General features: G+C 52.0%; 1 protein-coding gene and 1 pseudogene across 1 annotated transcript; one reads left to right on the top strand and one right to left on the bottom strand.

Annotated features, from left to right (window-relative positions):
* LOC146210018 (uncharacterized) overlaps positions 1-20,784 on the bottom strand; it is a 495,553-nt pseudogene that overhangs the window by 319,475 nt on the left and 155,294 nt on the right.
* On the top strand, positions 14,977-20,463 carry LOC146210020 (uncharacterized). Its single transcript, XM_084597914.1, has 4 exons — positions 14,977-15,860; positions 18,403-18,713; positions 19,925-19,986; positions 20,377-20,463. Exons 1-4 carry the CDS (start codon positions 14,977-14,979, stop codon positions 20,461-20,463), a joined length of 1,344 nt encoding a protein of 447 aa, XP_084454040.1.

The following is a 20,784-nucleotide window of genomic DNA, read 5'->3' as shown; positions in this document are numbered from 1 at the left end:
CGGCGAATATTTCTCCACCTTTGATCTGCGTCCCGGTTACTGGCAGATTCCGATGCACGAAGGTGACAAAGAAAAAACCGCAATGGTTGCTTCCGACGGCTTTTAGAATTGAATGACATGCCTTTTGGATTTTGCAATGCTCCCGCTACGTTTAAGAGTATGTTTTTGACACTGTTCACCGAAGGCTTAAGTGGAAAACTTGCTTGTGCTACCTGGACGACATAGTTACCTTCTCAGAGGCGTTTTCTGATACTTTATGGCGCTCTGATCAAGTTTTAACGTGCCTGCATCCGTTGGTCTCCAACTGAACACAAATAAGTGTAATTTCGCAAAGAAAGAAATGCAGAGTCTAGGCCACCTCGTCAGCGGCAATGGCATTCATCCCGACCTTGAAAAGCTTGCCACAGATTTGAACTTTGCGCACCCTCAGCGGTCTAAAGAACTTCGTAGTTTCCTCGGCCTATCTTCATACTGTCGCCGTATCATTCCCAATTTCGCTACCATTGCTGCACCACCAAACCAGCTTCTTACCGACCGGATTGTTTCGTTTGGTCCGAATAATGCGAAGAAGCTATTCAAAATCTGAAGAATGCTCTCACTTCAAATTCTGTCCTCGCTCACTTCAATGACAATGATAGCGGGGATGTGCTCCATTCTCCACACCGATAGCAGCGGCTTTGGTATCGGCGCCGTCCTTCTGCAGCGTGATACCGCTTGTCGGGAGAAGGTAATTGCGTTTTCCAGTCGCACACTGACACAAGCAGAACGCAACTACCCAATTGCATCATCACCGAGCAGGAGTGCCTTGCCATCGTTGAGACAATTCAGAAATTCCACCCCTATCTCCACGGCCACCATTTCACGATCGTTTCCAACCACCCCGCTCCGTGTTAGTTATCAACCCTCAAAAATATAACTGTACGGCTGGGCCGTCTCACTCTGCGTCTGCAGAAATACACCTCGATGTCACTTACAAATCCTTTCGTAAACATTAAGATGCCGATGCTCTTTCCCGTTGTCCGCTTCCGGAGTCGCCAGGTCGGGCTTCTTCAATACTTTCTGCGTGCCCCCTCGACGCTCCAATGTCGTCAAGGGCTTCACACATCATCGGTCCAACTTATACCGCTGCACCTGATCACTACGCCCTTGTTTCGTGCCAGCGAGAAGATCCATACTGCCGTTCTTTAATCGACCTTCTTATCGGTGCTTCTCAGCCTCCTACCGCTAGGATGCGCAGGCAACTTCAACAGTTCCGACTGAACAACGGAGTGCTCTCCCGTTACATTTTTTTGCTCTAGAGTTACCCGTTGGGTTCCCGCAGTCTAGAGAGCACTTCGCTCCCATATTCTAGCGGCCGTCCACGATAATGCTACAGCCGGTCACTTAGGCTTTCACAAAACTTACTACTGTGTGAAAAGCCATTTTTTCTGGCCTGGTCTCTCCTGAAGCATGAATAAATACGTCGTTTCTTGTCTGCCATGCCAGCGCCGTAAGTGTCTGACCTCATTTTCCGCTGGCCTATTACAGCGTCTACCTTGTCCGGCCACTCCTATCACTGTCGTCGGCCCCGACTTATACGGGCCGCTTCCATTGTTCACAAAAGGCAATTACTGGATCGTCACCGCCACCGAAAATCTAACACGCTATGCTGAGACCGCTGGTCTGTCTAATGGCTCAGCGTCTGATGTCGCGATCTTCTTTTTGAAAGCCCTCGTACAGCGCCATGGGGCCCCTCAAGTCCTTCTCAGTGACTGCGCTCGGACGTTTCTGTCGGCGATTGTAGCTGACGTTATTGAGGCCTCGACCATACTTCACAACATCACCTCCAGCTATCACCCGCAAGCAAATGGGCTGACTGAGCGGTTTCATCGCACGCTTTCTGACATGCTGTCTATGTACGTCGGCCAGGACCACCGAAATCGGGACCTAATTCTTTCTTTTGTTGCTTCGCCTACAAGACAGCTGTACAGCTGACCACAGGCTACACCCCGTTTTTCCGCATTTACGGTCGTTCTCCCGCTACACATCTTGGTGCTTCTTTTCCTTATACACCTGCCAGCTCCTCATCGTCTCTTCCTGACCAGTTCATATCCTGAGTGGTCAGATGTTCCCGGCTTGCTAGCCTCAACACTGAAGCCAATCAGGAAGGCCACAAGTGTCACTTACATCCCAGTTTTGTACCGTCTCCGCGGCGAGGTATTACTTTGGACACCATTCCTCTCTCCTGGGGCTGAAACGTGGAGGCTAACCAAGAGTTCTACTTAAGTTAGGGATAACCCAGAGGGCTATGGAACGAAAAATGGTAGGGGTAACATTACGAGATAGGAAGCGTGCAGAGTGGGTCAGAGAAATAACTCGAGTTACAGACATTCTAGTGGAAATTACGAAGAAAAAATGGGCATGGGCAGGATATGTAGTGCGAAGAGAGGATAACCGATGGTCGCTTATGGTAACAAACTGGATTCCAAGGGAAGGAAATCGTAGCAGGGGACGGCAGAAAGTTAGGTGGGCGGATGAGGTTAAGAAGTTCGCAGGGGTCAAGTGGATGCAGCTAGCACAGAACCGGGTTAAGTGGAGAAATATGGGAAAGGCCTTCGCCCTGCAGTGGGTATAGTCAGGCTGATGATGATGATAATGATGACTCACTCCTGGCCATTGTGACAAGTTCCAGCGCCATTTCATCGGCCCGTACGCTGTTCTTGGACAAACCTCCCTGTCAACTATCGCGTCTTGCCTGTTTTTTATCCTCCGAACAGCCGTTATTGTGGAACTGAAGTTGTACACGTTTCACGCATGAAGCCTTTTATCCGGCGCAATACTGCGCATTAAATATGACCAGGCTGGCCGCTTCAACTACTGCGGGGAAAATAGTGCGAGCGCTGTATGGCGCTTCATTTTTCACACGGGATGCTCGTGCTGCTTCATCTTCATCCTTCTATATTGAAGAGACCCATCGTCATCGCTCAGAGTGATTCGCTTCGGTGTGCGACCATGGCTTCCGGTCTCCAATAAAACTGGTTCACCAAGCCCGTCCTTACAATTATATATATATATATATATATATATATATATATATATATATATATTGTCACGTCTCGATAGAGCGCCAAGGAGGACCCAAAGATAGGACGGGTTTAATAATCAACCTGGACGAGTCTTGCGCTCCAACTTCCTTCTCTTCCAGGCTCGCGCTTGTGGGCCAGTCATCTTTTTTGGCGTCGTCTTCTATGCGGCATTTGCCCCCCTCCTCAAGAAGCATCGTCCCGATGAGCATAAAAGGGAGTAGGAGGTCAAGGTCAGTCCGAGTTGTACGGCTTCATGCGTACAACGTGGACGACGTCGGCTTGTTGCTGGTGTCGCCTTGAGGTCGACACCCCGTCTGGCACCACCTCATAAGTGACGTCGGTTAAACGTCGCTGAACAACATATGGCCCGAAATATCGCCGCAATAGTTTTTCGGAGAGTCCACGGCGGCGAATTGGCGTCCAGACCCACACCTTGTCGCCAGGTTCGTACATGACATGTCGGTGTCTATGATTGTAGCGTCGTGCATCATGCTCTTGCTGATTCTTGATCCGCACACGCGCTAGTTGGCGGGCTTCCTCTGCACGCTGAGCGATTTCCTCGGCGTCCTGATCGAGATCGTCGATGTCGGAATTCGGGAGCAACATTGCATCCAGCATAGTTGTTACTGGTCGCCCATGAAGGAGGCTGAATGGTGTCATACGAGTGGTGTCTTGGCGTGCCGTATTGTAGGCGAACGTGACGTAGGGAAGAATTTCGTCCCAATTCTTGTGGTTCACGTCAACGTACATGCAAAGCATGTCTGCAATGGTTTTATTGAGGCGTTCCGTCAACCCATTGGTTTGGGGGTGATAGGCTGTAGTTTTACGGTGACTGGTACCACTGAGGCGGAGAACGGTCTCCAAAAGTTCTGCCGTAAATGCAGTTCCTCGGTCAGTTATAATGAGCGCCGGAGCGCCATGCCTCAGGACAATGTTCTCCACGAAGAACCGAGCTGCTTCGGCGGCAGTACCCCTTGGCAGAGCCTTGGTCTCCGCGTAGCGAGTTAGATAATCGGTGGCGACAATTATCCATTTATTTCCGGCTGTCGACGTCGGAAATGGTCCCAGGAGGTCCATGCCGATTTGCTTAAAAGGTGTTGTTGGCACTTGAAGAGGATGGAGTAGGCCAGCTGGTTTTACAGGGGGTGACTTACGGCGCTGGCAGTCTATGCACGTACGTACATAGTGTTTCACTGTCGCAGGCAGTTTTGGCCAGTAGTATCCGTGCTGGACTCTAGCCAACGTGCGGGTGTAGCCTAGGTGACCGGCGGTTGGCTCGTCGTGACACGCTTGCAAAACTTCACTGCGAAGAGCAGATGGGACGACGAGTAGATGACTGTTTCCCCCAGGGCGGAAGTTTTTCTTGTAAAGTACGTTGTTGCGAATAAAGAATGAAGAGATTACTCGGGTAAAAATCTTAGGCACAACGGTAGTTCGTTTTTCCAAGAAATCAATAAGAGGAAGCAATTCCTGGTCTTCTCGCTGCTGTTGGGAAAGCGTTGCGTCATCTATGACACCTAAAAACGCAGTGTCTTCATCGGTCATAGTGGAAGGTTCGACCGGCGCTCGCGAAAGGCAGTCAGCATCCGTGTGCTTTTTTCCAGATTTGTAAATAACTGCCATGTCGAATTCTTGTAATCGAAGGCTCCAACGCACGAGTCTCCCTGAAGGGTCCTTTAGATTCGTCAGCCAACAGAGCGAGTGATGGTCGCTAACGACTTGAAAGGGACGAGCGTACAAATAAGGGCGGAACTTCATAACCGCCCATACCACTGCAAGGCATTCTTTTTCGGTTGCCGAGTAGTTCGCTTCTGCTTTAGATAGGGTCCTGCTGGCGTAAGCAATTACTTTTTCCACACCATCCTGGCGCTGCACCAGCACAGCACCTAAGCCCACGTTGCTGGCATCCGTATAAAGCAGTGTAGGGGCGTCGTCATCAAAGTGCGCCAGGACAGGTGGTGTCTGTAAACGTCTCCGCAGCTCATTAAACGCTTGTTCCTGTTCTTCACCCCAGTGAAAGACAGCGTTGTCACGCGTCAGCGAAGTTAATGGCCAGGCAATTCGTGAGAAACCAGCAATAAACCGGCGGTAATAGGCGCAAAGACCCAGGAAACGCCGCAATGTCTTTTTGTCCGTAGGTGTCGGGAACTTGGCGACTGCGGAGAGCTTTTCAGGATCAGGCCGGGCACCTTCTTGGCTAACGACGTGACCTAAGAATTGCAGCTCCTCGTACCCGAAGTGGCACTTCTCGGGTTTTAGTGTGAGGCCCGCAGATCGTATGGCCTGAAATACAGCTAGCAGACGGCGTAGATGCTCTTCAAATGTGGCCGAAAACACAATCACGTCGTCAAGATACACCAGGCATGTTTGCCACTTAAGTCCCGAGAGCACAGTATCCATCAACCTCTGAAATGTTGCTGGTGCTGAGCATAAACTGAACGGAAGGACCTTAAACTCGTACAATCCGTCGGGAGTGACGAATGCTGTCTTCTCCCGATCTCTCTCGTCTACTTCTATCTGCCAATATCCACTTTTCAAGTCCATTGATGAGAAGTAACGTGCATTTCGTAGGCGATCAAGGGAATTGTCGATGCGAGGAAGAGGGTACACGTCTTTTTTAGTTACTTGGTTGAGCTTGCGGTAATCTATGCAAAATCGTAAGCTGCCGTCCTTCTTTTTAACAAGTACCACGGGGGAAGCCCAGGGGCTCTGTGACGGCTGGATAACGTCTCTAAACATTTCGGCCACCTGGCGCTGAATGGCTGCACGTTCTTTCGGAGCTACAAGGTAAGGATTTTGTCGAATCGGGCGAATCGAGTCATCCGTGATGATTCGATGTTTTGTCAAAGGCGTTTGGCCGATCCGCGATTCGGAAGCGAAGCAGTCTCGAAATTGATCTATGAGATCCAAAAGACGGTCCCGTTCTGAAGAAGACAAATTTGGACTCACATCCACGATGGTTACGGGCGTCTTGCACATTGATCCTTCCTGTTGCAGTGAGAAGCAGTGCTGCGCATTTGGGATGCTGTCGAAAAAGGCCACAGTTGTGCCTTTCGGGATTTGCTGACGCTCGTCGCTGAAGTTTGTCAGCAGCACTTCGGTCTGTCTATTGGTCAAGTTGACTAGCCCTCGAGCTATAGAAACACCTCGGCTTAGTACCAGGGCGACTGCTCTTTCGGCGATACCATCGCCGGTATGCGCCATGTCGCACTTCACTTCAACAAGAGAGCATGATCGCGGAGGTAATGTCACTGTCTCATTGGCGACGCGTAAGGGCATCAGTGGTACTTCCGCATAACCAAGGTCTTCATGATTGTTGGTGAAGGCAACGACGCTGTCACGAATGCTGATTACAGCCCCATGAAGACGCAGAAAGTCCATGCCCAAGATGAGATCTTTGCAACAGTCAGGGAGAATAACGAAGCTGCCAACAAACACCGCGTTTCCTATTCCTATCCGGGCAGTGCACTTCCCTGTCAGTGCCAGTAGCTGGCCCCCAGCACTTCTTATTACTGGCCCAGTCCATTCGGTTTTTACTTTGCGCAGCGTGTCAGCCAGTTTCTGGCTAATAATTGAAAAATCCGCCCCGGTATCCACCAGAGCATGTACCTCCAGCCCATCAATGGAAACGGCGAGGTCAGCGCTAACAACGTTATCTGGGTTGCTCGCCTCTTTCGGCATTTTCGGCGGAAGTGCGGCAAGGTCAGCGGTGTCAGCTTCGTCGTCGGGGCTGCTCATTTGGTGCGGCATTTTCGGTGGTAATGTAGGCGGCATTTTCGGCGGTAGTGCGGCAATGTCAATACTAACGGCAGCGTCAGAAGCACGGGCTGACGGCAGTTGCGGCGGTGGTGAGGGCTTTGCCACTTTTAGACTGTGTGCAACCTCCCCTCGCGAGGTTGCGGCTGTTAGTTTCCCCGGTGAGGGCTAGGGGACCGCCGTCCGCCAACGTCAGCATTGCTACGACGCATCGGCGGAGAATAACGCTGTGGCGATGGGGAGGAGCGGCGGCGGAAGCCCGGGGATTCGGTTTCCCTGCTGACCGGAAGGCCGTCCTCGGTTTGGGCAGTGTCAGCGTCGAAGCGGCGGCGAGCAGAAGCAGACGGAAAGGCCTGTCCCTCTTCGCGGTAACGGCAGTACCTATATACGTGGCCAGGTTGTCCGCAGTAGAAACAGAGTGGCCGGCTGTCATAACTGCGCCACCTGTCCATTCGGCGTAGTTGAGAGCGCCTGGAAGGCGCCCACTGAGGCCCCTGGAAGAATCGCGTCTCTTGTCGGCTTGATGAGCTCGGTGAGGCGTGGTCTGGAGGCGGGCGACGTAGGACCGCGGCATAGCTCTCAGATTGCGGCTCGTGATAAGGTACAGGAATGTTGGCCGTGTAGTTGACCGGTTGTGGAACGCGGTATGGTGGTTCGGAAATGGCTGCCGCATTGTCGACTGGATGAAACTCGTTGCACTGGGCAGACGGTGATAGGGAGCACCGAATTTCATTCCTTACAGCCTGCACGAGGGCCTCTCACGACTGAGCTTTCGTAACCGTAATTCGCTGCAACTCCTCAAGGACAATTTCTCTAATCATGTCTCGAAGAGTGGTCTGATCTGTTCCACTCAGCGCCGCCGCAGTCGTCGGGGTACAGCTGGCTGGTCGGTTGTACTGGCGGCACCGATCTTGGAGGGCTCGCTCTATAGCCGTAGCGTCCTTAATGAACTCACTCACGGTTTTAGGTGGGTTGCGTACTAAGCCGGCAAATACATGTTCTTTGACACCGTGCATGAGATGCCGTAACTTCTTTGGCTCACTCATATCAGGGTCGGCACGGCGAAAAAGGCGAGCCATGTCTTCCGCAAACATAGCCACGCTCTCATTCGGCTTCTGGACACGCACTTCAAGCAGGCGCAGCGCATTGTCGCGTTGATCAGTTCTCGCAAAGGTGTCTACGAGCTGGCGGCGGAAGTCATTCCATGTGGATAAGCTGGCTTCGTGGTTTTCAAACCACGTTCTAGCATTATCCTGAAGGGCAAAATAAACATTGCAATGTTTGTGATCTGCGCTCTACTGATTAATCTTGGCCACTCGCTCAAACTGGTCAAGCCAGTCCTCGACATCTTCAAACGCTTCCCCGCGAAAGCACTCTGGCACCTTGGTGTTCTGAAGAGTCACCGGTGTAGGGTTGGGATGTGCCATGGCTTGGGAGACCTGATGGACTTGGTCGTTTGAAGAGTCGCTTGGCAGATAGTTGTACTCCGGGACTAGGCCTAGAAGGCGGCGGCTAGCGCGATGTACGGGCGTGTCGATGTCTGGGATTCGCTGTGGACTGCCGGAAGGAGTCTTATGCATACCCCAGCGCGCTCCACCAGTGTCACGTCTCGATAGAGCGCCAAGGAGGACCCAAAGATAGGACGGGTTTAATAATCAACCTGGACGAGTCTTGCGCTCCAACTTCCTTCTCTTCCAGGCTCGCGCTTGTGGGCCAGTCATCATCTTTGGCGTCGTCTTCTATGCGGCAATATATATATATATATATATATATATATATATATATATATATATATATATATATATATATATATATATATATATATATATATATTGTCACGCTAATGACGACGATGAGGGATGGTGATGGTGAGGCAGAAGAAGAAGAAGAAGCGTTGGTGCCTGGGGCTAGTAGGCTTCACCTTATCCCACTGCCATATCACTGTAAATAAACACCCCTTTGCTATTTCATCGTAACAACTTGGTGGAAGGTGCTCCGTTCGATCCCCAAGTACGGCGCAGCAAGAACCACTGGAGTTTCGACGTAGTCGCCGCCTTGCTGGACTGCCACCGCTTCCAAACATCATGGACCACAGCGATTCTAACCGCGCCGGCCGCGACGCTGCAAGCCAGGCTGGTGACAGGCCTGCCCCCTCCAGCTCTATTCCCTGCCAGCCTTACCGGGAACCACGACCTTTTGCAGGAGAGGAAGGTGAGGACGTTGAGAAGTGGCTACTTCATTATGAACGAGTTAGTCGGTACAACCGGTGGGACCCTATCACCATGCTCACAAATGTCGTCTTCTTTCTAACTCACACGGCGATGACATGGTTCGAGAATAACGAGGACAATTTGACAACTTGGGAACGGTTTGCCACCGAGATCAAACAGCGTTTTGGTGACTCTGTACCGAGCAAAAAACGGGCTGAGCAGACCCTTGCCCAAAGAGCTCAGTTGCCGGATGAAACTTGTACCACTTATACAGAAGAGATCCTCCGATTGTGCAGATGTGTCAATTCCAACATGCCCGAAGAAGATGGAGTCGGCCACATTTTGAAGGGTATCGCGGCTGACGTATACAACTTTTTAATCGCCAAAGACAGCCTTGAAACCGTCTCCGATGTCATTAAACACATCCGCGCTTTTCAAGCTCTGAGAACGCGTCGTATTGTGCCAAAATTTGGGCGGCTGGCGAACGTGCCTACCGTGGCCAGCCTTGATGACCACGCCCAACTAGATCTTCCGTCGACGATCCGGCAAATCGTGCGGGAAGAACTCCTGCGGCTCAACCCACTTCCCCTGCACGAATCTGCTGAGGTCTCTGTCCAGAGGGTATCTAGACGGCCGGCTTCACCACCACAAGCGATTACCGTTCAGCCTTTCCCACAAGCTCCTGAAGTTGCAGCTTCCATTGACTATCCTCCCATGCATTTCGCCAACCGGAATGCGTCAGTGCCTGACGCCCCAAGGTATGACGTCGCCTCAAGTGCCCATAGATCTTCCATTCGATCTACCAGGATTCCTGAGCAGTATGAGCATTCAGACAGACCTACGACGCACCCAGCTGTTCCCTGCTCTTATTCGCAACAGCATTTTCTACCTTCTCCGCCGATATGCTACCGCTGCGGCGTCGAAGGTCACATCGCCAGATACTGCCGCAGTAGGTTCCCACCTCGCTATAACCGTCCGGCGCTTCCAACAGTACCCAACAATCGGCAATACAATCCCGTTTTTCAACAATCAAATACTCAGCGTGGGTATTACCGCAACATCCATAACCAGAATATCCGCGACCACTCCCCTGCATCTGATAGAAGTGTTACTCCACCACCCGCCTTCCGTGCGCGTCGTTCTCCATCACCACGACGGCGCCCCATGTCGCCTCAGCATCATCAGCAGGAAAACTAACCAGCGCGACCAATGGGGGTGAGGCCGCTGGAAATGTGCTGTGTGCCAACATCCCTCCAACTATAATGCTCAAAAACAAAATTCGTGTGTTTATTGATGGTGTGTATACATTAGCTTTGGTGGATACGGGTGCGACTGTGTCTGTGATGAGTAATCAGTTTAGGCGCTTGTTGGGACGCAAAGTGATGTTTGAATATGACCGTGCTTCAACGTTTTGTGGTGTGAGTGGAGAGGCGTTGCGGCCACTGGGTGTGTGTAGTGCGCAAGTGTCTGTGGGTGGTGCAATTTGTCAAGCCGAATTCGTAGTCTTACCCCACTCTACGCATGACATCATTTTAGGAATGGACTTCTTGAAGTTTTGTGGCGCTACCGTGGACTGCCGAAGTCAAGAGGTTCATTTTGATGGCTCGCATCTGCCGACACTTTTTGAAAGTGGCCGTGATGAAGAAACAGTTTTTAGTGTTACCGAAGACACAGTAGTTCCACCCTTGTCTGCCATGTTCGTCCCCGTGTCCGTTCCACTTCTTGAGAAGGTTTCATTCCAGGCCATGGTGCACCCAGTTCACTCAGCATGCCTGAAGAAAAATGTAATTATCCCTCACTGTATGATATCCGTGCATCATGGTAGTGCCTCGTTATGGACCATCAACCCATCGTCCGAGCCCGCAGTTTTACCAACGGGATTGAAGCTTGCCTCTTGTGGACCCGATGCGCCCCACGTCGTTGCTTTGGTCACAGATGCTACGAGTGCCATCGTACCTTTGCCTGCTGATGAAACTTCAATCTCCCGCATGATCAGCGCCGATCTCAGCTCACCTCAACGCCGTACTCTTGTGGATATTCTTCTACCTTTTTCGCCTATGTTTGACTTTTCTGAAACAGATGGACCAACCTCTCGCCCTGCACATCGGACCCATCATAGCATCGACACTGGTTCGGCTCGTCCCATTCGTCAAAAGCCATATCGCGTGTCCCCATCTGAGCGCAAAGTCATTCATGAGCAAGTGGAGGACATGCTACAGAAAAAGGTGATACAGGAGTCATCTAGCCCCTGGGCTGCCCCTGTTATTCTTGTACGCAAGAAAGACGGTTCGTGGCGATTCTGCGTCGATTATCGGCGTTTAAATTCTGTTACGAAAAAGGACGTCTATCCTCTTCCTCGCATAGACGATGCCCTCGACTGCCTCTCTGGTGCGTCCTATTTTTCTTGTCTTGATCTCAGATCTGGCTACTGGCAAATTCCAATGGACCCTGCAGATAAGAAAAAAACAGCCTTCGTAACGCCAGATGGCCTTTATGAGTTTAATGTTATGCCATTCGGGCTGTGTAATGCGCCAGCTACATTCGAACGCTTTATGGACACAGTTTTGCGCGGCTTAAAATGGGACATTTGTCTTTGCTATCTGGACGATGTGATATTTGGGAAATCCTTCCAAGAACACAATGACCGTCTAGTACGTGTCTTGAATTGCCTGCACAACGCCGCCCTAATTCTGAACTCCAAAAAGTGTCGCTTTGGAGAGCGCCAAGCGCTGGTGCTAGGACACCTTGTCAATGGTGATGGTGTAATGCCGGATCCCCAGAAAACTGCCGCTGTTGAGTCTTTTAAACCCCCGCAGACAGTGAAGGAGTTGCGCAGTTTTCTAGGGTTGTGCTCGTATTTTAGACGCTTTATACATCGCTTTGCTGACGTTGCTTACCCATTGACGTGCCTTCTCCACAAAAACTCTACTTTTAACTGGACACCAGACTGCGACGCGTCATTCCGTCAACTGAAGTTTCTTTTAATATCGAAACCCATCTTACGTCACTTCGATCCTACTGCAATGACAGAAGTACACACGGACGCTAGTGGAATCGGTCTTGGTGCAGTCCTTGTCCAACGGCACAATGAACGAGAGCATGTTATCGCGTACGCAAGTCGTACCCTGAGCAAGCCGGAGCGAAACTACACAGTCACCGAACAGGAATGCCTAGCTGTAGTTTTCGCTGTGCAGCGTTTCCGTTCATATTTGTACGGACGTTCGTTTACTATCGTAACTGACCATCATTCACTCTGTTGGTTGCGGAACCTTCGAGACCCATGTGGTCGCCTCGCACGCTGGGCCCTCCGGTTACAGGAATATGACTTTGCCGTGGTTTACAAAAGCGGGAGGCGTCATGCAGACGCAGATTGTCTTTCTAGGATGCCAATGGCCACGACTGGACCTGAAAGCGACGATTTCGACAATTATATATCGACCCTCGAGCCAGCGTTCCCCGACACGAATGTTTTCAAAACGGAACAGCAAAATGATACCAGTCTGCAGCCTCTCTTTGCCCAAGCCAACGTACCTACAAGCCGTTTTTGTGTGCATGATGGCCTCCTATGGAAAAAGAGTTATTCGCCTGTCGGCCAGCGATACCTACTCGTAGTTCCCAAGACGTTGTGCACGGACGTATTGCGTGTTATGCATGATAATCCAACTTCTGGGCATTTGGGATCGGTTAGAACACTCCACCGTGCTCAAGAAAGATTTTACTGGCCCAGAATGCGCTCGACGGTTGAACAATACGTTGCCAGTTGCAAGCAATGTCAACGCCACAAACGTCCAACTGCAACTCCGTCTGGCTTGCTGCACCCTGTGAAGACCCCGACAGCACCGTTTGATCAAGTAGGCATTGACCTCGTAGGTCCGTTTCCGAAGTCCGTGGATGGAAATCGCTGGATTGTAATCTGCGTGGACTATCTCACACGTTACTGTGAAACCGCCGCTCTTCCAAATGCTACGGCGCATCAGGTGTCGCTTTTCTTGCTGCACTCAGTCATCTTACGACACGGGCCGCCACGAATTGTCATCACTGACCGGGGCCGACAATTCACTGCTGATGTTGTTGAAGAGCTCATGCGTTTATGCGCCGTAACTTTCCGACACTCGACGCCATACCATCCCCAGACAAATGGCTTGACTGAGCGCGTCAACAGAACGCTTATCAACATGCTAGCCATGTATGTGGACGCAGGGCATAAGAACTGGGACACCATACTGCCCTTCATCACGTATGCGTTTAATACCGCCACGCATGAGACGACTGGATACAGTCCATTTTTTCTGCTTTACGCCAGACCACCACGCTACTCTCTGGATACTATCCTGCCCTTCACAAGCCGTGAAGACCCCTGCCTGGCTGAGACCCTCTGTCTCGCCGAAGAAGCTCGGAGAATCGCCCGATTACGGTCTGGTGCTTCACAAGAACGTTCCAAAGTGCGATACGATTCCAGTCACCGGCGGGTCACGTACTCTGTAGGTGATTTAGTCTGGCTATGGCGTCCAATTCGGCGCCGTGGCCTACATCAAAAACTCTTGGCCCATTATGACGGCCCATATGTGGTTATCAAACGCCTTAGTGATTTAACTTATGGGATAGCCCGCCTGACAGCATCGGGTCGCCGGTCTGCCAAAACCGAACTGTGTCATGTTGCCCGCTTGAAGCCGTGTCAGCCTCGCACGACTCACGAACACGCCCAGAGGGCTTCGTCTGAGTAGGGGGGAAATGTCACGCTAATGACGACGATGAGGGATGGTGATGGTGAGGCAGAAGAAGAAGAAGAAGCGTTGGTGCCTGGGGCTAGTAGGCTTCACCTTATCCCACTGCCATATCACTGTAAATAAACACCCCTTTGCTATTTCATCGTAACAATATATATATATATATATATAAATATATATATATATATATATATATATATATATATATATATATATATATATGTATATGTATATATATATATATATATTGTGGGCCACGTAACCTCGAGCGAGCGCTTGGCGGGACAAAACCGGCGGCGACCTTCTGCGCATGTCACGCCAGCCGGTCATGTGCACAGGTGTGTGTGCACATGAGCCTTAATCGGGACTAGATAAGCGGGGAGCGATCGGCGCCGAGCCCTTTTTGGACTGGGTCGCGAGCGTCGCGGCAGTGTCTGCCGGTCGGCGTCAAGGGTGCGGCCACTCCCCGCCGGAGGAACAACCTGCGTGAGTGAACTCGCCTGGGGGGCGTTTATTTTCGCTCGCGCGTGCTTTAACGTGCCGCATGTGTATCCGCCAGCGGTGTTTGTTTTTATTTTCGAGAACACGGATATTTGGTTGACTCGCCAGTGCAACGTTCGCCGTACCCGTAGGCTCGTCTTCTGCATCTGTACCTTGATACACACTAACCAAGTTGATTTCTTCTGTTTATTTTTTTCTAACATAATTAAAGTGTTTTTGTTCCTGGAGCAGCCTTCATTTGTGGTCATTCGTCGCTCGGTGTGCGGCTCCCGAGCCCCCTGAGATAAGGCTGAGGCCTTCATTTGGCGCCCAACGGGTTTTGTTTTCCTTGTTCAAAACTTTCAGGAACTTGGCACCGGTATTTCGGAGTGCGCATCCGTGCCGCGAAGACCACTTGGTGCCGTCTGGTTGTTGGATGGTGAACAGGGTGCCCTGTTGACGGCGAGCGAAGACCCGCCGCATCAGAGCCTGCTAGGACTACGCCCACCTACGCTGCACCGTAAGTTTCCAATCCTCGTGCTCAATATTTCCACATGAATCACTCACTTTTCAATGCGGTTACGTTCTGGTAAGACAACTTCCCCTAACGAGTCAGAGGATCACACAGCTAACACAATGTCTAATCATGAAGAGAAGGGGGCGGCAGCAGCAGAAACTTCTGACGACAAGGGGAAGGCTTTACCAGATTTGGCTACGGTTTTCAGTCATTTAACCGTAATGCCGGAGCGTCAGGCACAAACAACACCTACCTTCCGCCCACAGCTCGCAGTGCCTAAATACGAGGGGCATACCGATAAGAGGTCAGTAGCAGACTTCTTACAAGAAATGGAGGACTACCGCAAAGCAGGGGCACTGCCTGATAATATTATGCTACAACGCATCTTGCCAGTAGCTCTGACCGCTTCCGCCGCGCGCTGGCGCCGTCGACAAACCTTTCAAAGCTGGGCGCACTTTGAGGAGCTCTTAAGGGCGGAATTCTTACCCCCCGACTATGACATTCGTATAAAGGACGAACTGCACCCCCGCACACAGGCCGAGGAGGAAGGCCTCTTAGAATACATTCGCTCCTTTCAGGAACTATATGAGCGTGCCGACCCTCCCGCGCCGGAAACCGAAAAAGTTAGGCGCGCGATACGTCAAGCACACCCACGCTTTCAGGCATACTTGCGGGGACGTACCTTCGCGACACTGGATCACCTTGCCAAAGCTGCTTCTGATATTCAGGCCGCAATGCTAGCTGAGCTCACCTATCGGCCACCACCTCCGCCTGAAACCTCCCTGGAACCGTCTTGTGCGTGGTCTGGCCCATCCGCGGTAACCAGAAACTCTGAACTGCCACCTCAGCTGCCTCGCTCGGTAGATCCGTTCAGTCACCACCCTGCTGAAATACTGAGCCATTCCCAAATCCGCAATCGGAGCATGCGGTCTCCATCACGGCTTACCGAGGGCCGTACTAGACATTCCGGTGCAACGGCACATCAGGATAGGGACAACACAAACAGTCCAGTGTGTTTCAAGTGCGGCGGTCAGGGCCATTACAGGAGCCAGTGCCCTAGCCCCCGAGGCTGTCGGCAGCAGGGAAACGAAGACGGCTGGCGGTGGTAAGCAGAAAAAACCATTCGCCGGCCCACGGTTTTTGGGGGTCGCATGCCTTTTTGCAAAACGCAGGTCCTGAGTCTCCTTGTGTGGCAGCAGTGGGGACACCCCGCGTCGGAGCGCGCGATTCCCGGACATCACCTACAGCGGCTGCCGGCTACCATTCACCTATGGGTGCAGCGTGGGTGTCACCATCGGGTGCAACGTGGACGTCACCTACGGGTGCAGCATGGGTGTCACCACCGGGTGCAACGTGGGTGTCACCACCGGGTGCAACGTGGACGTCACCTACCAGTGCAGCGTGGGTGTCACCACCGGGTGCAACGTGGACGTCACCTACCAGTGCAGCGTGGACGTCACCTACCAGTGCAGCGTGGACGTCACCTACCAGTGCAACGTGGGTGTCACCACCGGGTGCCACGTGGGTGTCACCACCGGGTGCAACGGTGTCGCCATCAAGTGAGAAGTGGGCATCGCCCCCGGGCACAACTTGTCCTCCTATTCGCAAATCCAGGACAACACAGGGGAGGGTGTTTTGGTCATCGCACCATCCAGCGGCCAGGCCGCACAGACGTGGCCAACCACCTGGAGAGCTGATCCAGTCGCTACCTTTCCTGCCTGAATCGAACTAGGTGCCACCAACCCAGGTGCCTTCAACCCAGGTGCCATCGACACAGGTACCATTGTCACCACCTGCTATGCATGAGGCAGGCCCCGAGAAACCCTACCAACACTCGGTGAGTGCAGTTCCGTCAACTTATTGTCAGGAAGGCCAACCAGACAAGACCCCGCTAGTTTTGATAAAAATCGCAGGACTGGAACTTCCAGTCGTTTTTGACACAGGGTCTACGGTGTCAGTCTTCGGCGATCAGGTGAAGAATTCCTATGAGAAAAACATGTCCGGTTGCGGAGGGTGAACACTAAACTTCGTATGGCATCGACTCACATAGTACCCACAACCTCAGCAGTCCGCCTAACAGTTAATATAAACGGTCATAAGATTAGACAGCGTTTCTTACACCTCCCCGGACTATCATGGCCAGTTATACTAGGTCGTAACTTCATAGTGAAGGCAGGAATCGTGATCGATCTCAGTAAGGGAACCTACCGGTACGGCACCGGTACAGAAGCATTTCAGTTCAAGACCAAGGCCGCTAAGCCACAGTCACAATTGCTTGCTACGGACGGCCATTCGGCCAGTATCACAGGAAGTGTTATTCTAACTGTTTTGAATTCCTTCACTGGGCCACCAGCGGTAAAATGCAGAATCGAGACAGTGCTCAGGCCCTTTGCAGCAATGTTCACGGAGGCTCCGGGGAAGGCCAGCGTACTAACCCACAGGATCGACACCGGCGATGCTCGTCCTATCAGATTCAATCCAAGGCCCTTAAGTGTCCACAAGCGAGCGCTGCTGGATGGGGCCCTCGACGAAATGGTGGCTACCGGTGCGGTGAGACCATCAAAAAGTCCCTGGGCGTTCCCTGTTGTTCTCGCGCCTAAGAAAGATGGCACAGCACGGTTGTGTGTCGATTATCGACGTCTGAACACTGTGACAGTACGAGATTCTTACCCTTTCCCGTCAGTTGTCTCTGTTATGTGCTCAGCTAGGTTTTTTACAACTCTTGACTGTAGCAGGGGTTTTCTGCAGATCCCGATTGCCCACTGTGACATCGAGAAAACTGCTTTCACTTGCCATCGGGGACTGTTTGAATTTGTGCGATTGCCTTTCGGTTTGTGCAATTCACCTGCTACTTTTCAGCGTGTAATGGACATTGTGCTCGGAGACGCTAAATTTAAGTATGCCATGGCCTACATGGATGATGTGGTAGTGTTCTCAGAAAGCCTGGAAGAGCATCTCCTTCATCTAACCAGTGTCCTTAAACGAATGCAAAATGCGGGCATCACAATTAACCCCAGCAAAGTTCAGTTAGTCCCAAGCACAATCAACCTTCTTGGTTTCATTGTGGAACAGGGCACAGTCCGCGCAGATGAAGAGAAACTCCAGGCCATTCTACAGCTCCCACCACCAACAAACATAAAGAGTCTCCAGCGGTTCTTGGGCATAGTGGGATTCTACCGCCACTTCATCCCGAACTGCGCCGACCTAGCGCGACCCCTCCATCAACTCCTCCGGAAAGGTGCCCGCTGGTCACGGACAGAAGCAGAACAGGGATCGTTCCGTTCACTGTCGGCAGCCATTGCGGATACTGCACGCCTGCGGCTTCCAGATCTTAACCGGCCATTCACAGTACAAACGGATGCAAGTGAGTATGGAATTGGTGCGGTATTGCTTCAAGAACATCAAGGAAAGCTTTGCGCATTGGCGTTTGCCAGTCATACACTGACGGGACCGGAAAGGAACTATAGTGTGACAGAGAAAGAGTGTCTCGCGATTGTTTTTGCACTGAAGAAATTTGACATGTATCTAGATGGCGCCGAATTCACTATTCAGACCGACCACCAGGCCCTATCGTGGCTTTCAAGGCTGCAAAATCCAGCTGGCCGTCTTGCCCGGTGGTCACTCGCTCTCCAAAAATATAATTACAGGGTAGAATATATAAAAGGCACATTCAACAAAGTGGCCGATGCCCTGTCTCGACCTCCACTTCCGGGTGAGGGCGAGCGAGCACCCGCAGTCCACGCTGTGACAGTGCCTGCAGACTCCTGGGGCACACTGGTGTCCCGTCAAGAACTCCTTGACGCTCAACTCTCAGACGACCAGTGCAGCCAGAAACGCCAGAGTCTGACCAGCGCCGACCCGGCAGGGAGCCAGGCGCCTAACCGAAACTATGACTGCTACGTTGAAGCAGAAGATGTATTGATCCTAAGGTATATTCCTGCTGCCGACACAGACAATGGTGAGTCAGCATTTCGTGTCCTCGTTCCCAAAAGCCTTCGCAAGCACTTTCTAGAGTACTTTCATGACACACACCTGGCGGGCCATAGCGATGGGAAGAAGACGTACGAAAAGTTGTGCCGCATTGTGACATGGCCGCGGATGAGAAGGGATGTTCTGAAGTATGTTCAAACTTGTGCTACATGCCAGACTGCCAAACCGAAGGGAGGTAAACCACCGGGCCTTATGCAACCGGTAGAGAGCAGCTACCCATGGGAAATTGCGGCCTGTGACGTGATGGGGCCTTACCCCAGATCGACTAAGGGGAACCGCTACTTGCTTGTTATCACAGACCACTTTTCGAAATGGGTAGACTTGTACCCATTGCGCAAGCTAGACGCGAAAGGGATCTGGGATAAGCTCTTAGAAACGTTCACTCGCTTCGGTTTTCCAGCGCAACTTATCACAGATAATGCCACATACTTCACAGGCAAGATATTTGTTGACACTCGCAAAGCTCTTGGCGTGCAGCAAAAGAAGACTACACCCTACCACCCTCAAGCTAACATCACAGAGCGTGTGAACAGAAATCTAAAGACTATGCTGGTGGCATTCACAGAGTGCCATAAGGATTGGGACGCACAGCTACAGGAAATGGCCTTCGCTACGAGAACCACGGTAAACCGGTCCACTGGGTTTACGCCGGCATCAATCCTCCTCGGTCGTGAACTTCACTTTCCCATTGAGAATCATTTCGCGTACAGTTCTGATTTACCAGATCACAATTATTCTAGGTACACTCAGGATCTGGCTAAACGCCTGACCGGAACCCTGAAAGAAGCAAGAGAGAGCCTGGATCTCGCCCGCCTAGAACACTGTAACCAATACAACAAAGGCAGGCGACAACTGGAGTTTGCGGTAGGTGACAAAGTGCTGCGGCGAGCACATTTCCTTAGCGACGCGTCAAAGGCCTTTGCGGCTTCTCTCGCTCCGCGATGGATTGGTACTTACGTGGTAACAAAGCAGGTGTCTATGCTTTCCTACCTGCTTCGTGAAACGCACAGTGGCCGAAATACTGGTCCAGTCAATGTCGCTGACCTCAGGACATACCACGAGCGTCAAAACGAATCGTAACCACAAAAGTGTCGTTTCACATTTTGTCCTGCCGACTATCGTACACTGCTATACGCGGCTATGCATGCGAATCTTTGTCGCCTTTGCGGCTTTATGCAGGATGCCACGCCACTCCAGTTCGTATCGGCAACCCTATTACCGAGATCTCCCTCGGCACAAAGGTGGGGCGCCCCCGGGCCAAAGAGGGCAGCGACACGTCGCAACCTGGTGCCACATAGGGGGTGGTACGGTGGCCTCCTTCTCCTCGGCCGCCGCCTGGGAGACCCAGCTCCGCCCGGAGAGGGCACCCTGCCGGTGCCAGCGCCCTTTTCCGGCCGTACTTTGGATGACTTGCGCAGTTCGGACCCCATCCGCCCCTCCCCGAAGAAGCAAACGTGGGGTAGTGTGCACTGTGCGACTCGTGTGTGATATCGGAGGACGCACACAACCGCAGCACACAACACCGGGAGCAGCGGCGGCTGCACAACACCCTTCGAGAAGCGTTGGAACCGGGAGCTCCGAACAGCGCCAGGCAACGTATGCTGATACAGTTTGCCACGGCTCTCCACCAGGGCCACCAGGGCCAGCAGGCGCCACATGGCCCTTCAGCCCGCGACACCTCGGCCGACGGCAACCTCATTGACATTGATGATGTGTAAAACTTTTGTCGGTGGTGTTTTTCTTTTTTTTCTTTTTTGTTGTTTCCTTTTTTCGTTCTTCCATGGTGTGTTATTCGACCCTGCCGATTCTCCGTGCCATTTTTTTTTTCTCCTTTGTCGTTTTTCTCCTTTTTTTTCCAACCCCTGGGAGGGGTTTGGTCTTGTGAGGGGGGGAATGTGGGCCACGTAACCTCGAGCGAGCGCTTGGCGGGACAAAACCGGCGGCGACTTTCTGCGCATGTCACGCCTGCCGGTCATGTGCACAGGTGTGTGTGCACATGACCCTTAATCGGGACTAGATAAGCGGGGAGCGATCGGCGC

The sequence above is a fragment of the Amblyomma maculatum genome, chromosome 1 (genome assembly GCF_055883805.1).
Source record: "Amblyomma maculatum isolate TAMU_Amacu chromosome 1, ASM5588380v1, whole genome shotgun sequence".
Taxonomy (NCBI): domain Eukaryota; kingdom Metazoa; phylum Arthropoda; class Arachnida; order Ixodida; family Ixodidae; genus Amblyomma; species Amblyomma maculatum.
This window is presented reverse-complemented; position numbering and strand designations above follow the sequence as displayed.

Coding starts and splice junctions, on each gene's coding strand:
- LOC146210020 (XM_084597914.1), top strand. CDS start 14,977: ATGCCGGAGCGTCAGGCACAAACAACACCTACCTTCCGCCCACAGCTC. Junction 18,714..19,924: donor TGCTGCCGACACAGACAATG/GTGAGTCAGCAT, acceptor GGCTTTATGCAG/GATGCCACGCCACTCCAGTT. Junction 19,987..20,376: donor AGATCTCCCTCGGCACAAAG/GTGGGGCGCCCC, acceptor GCTCTCCACCAG/GGCCACCAGGGCCAGCAGGC.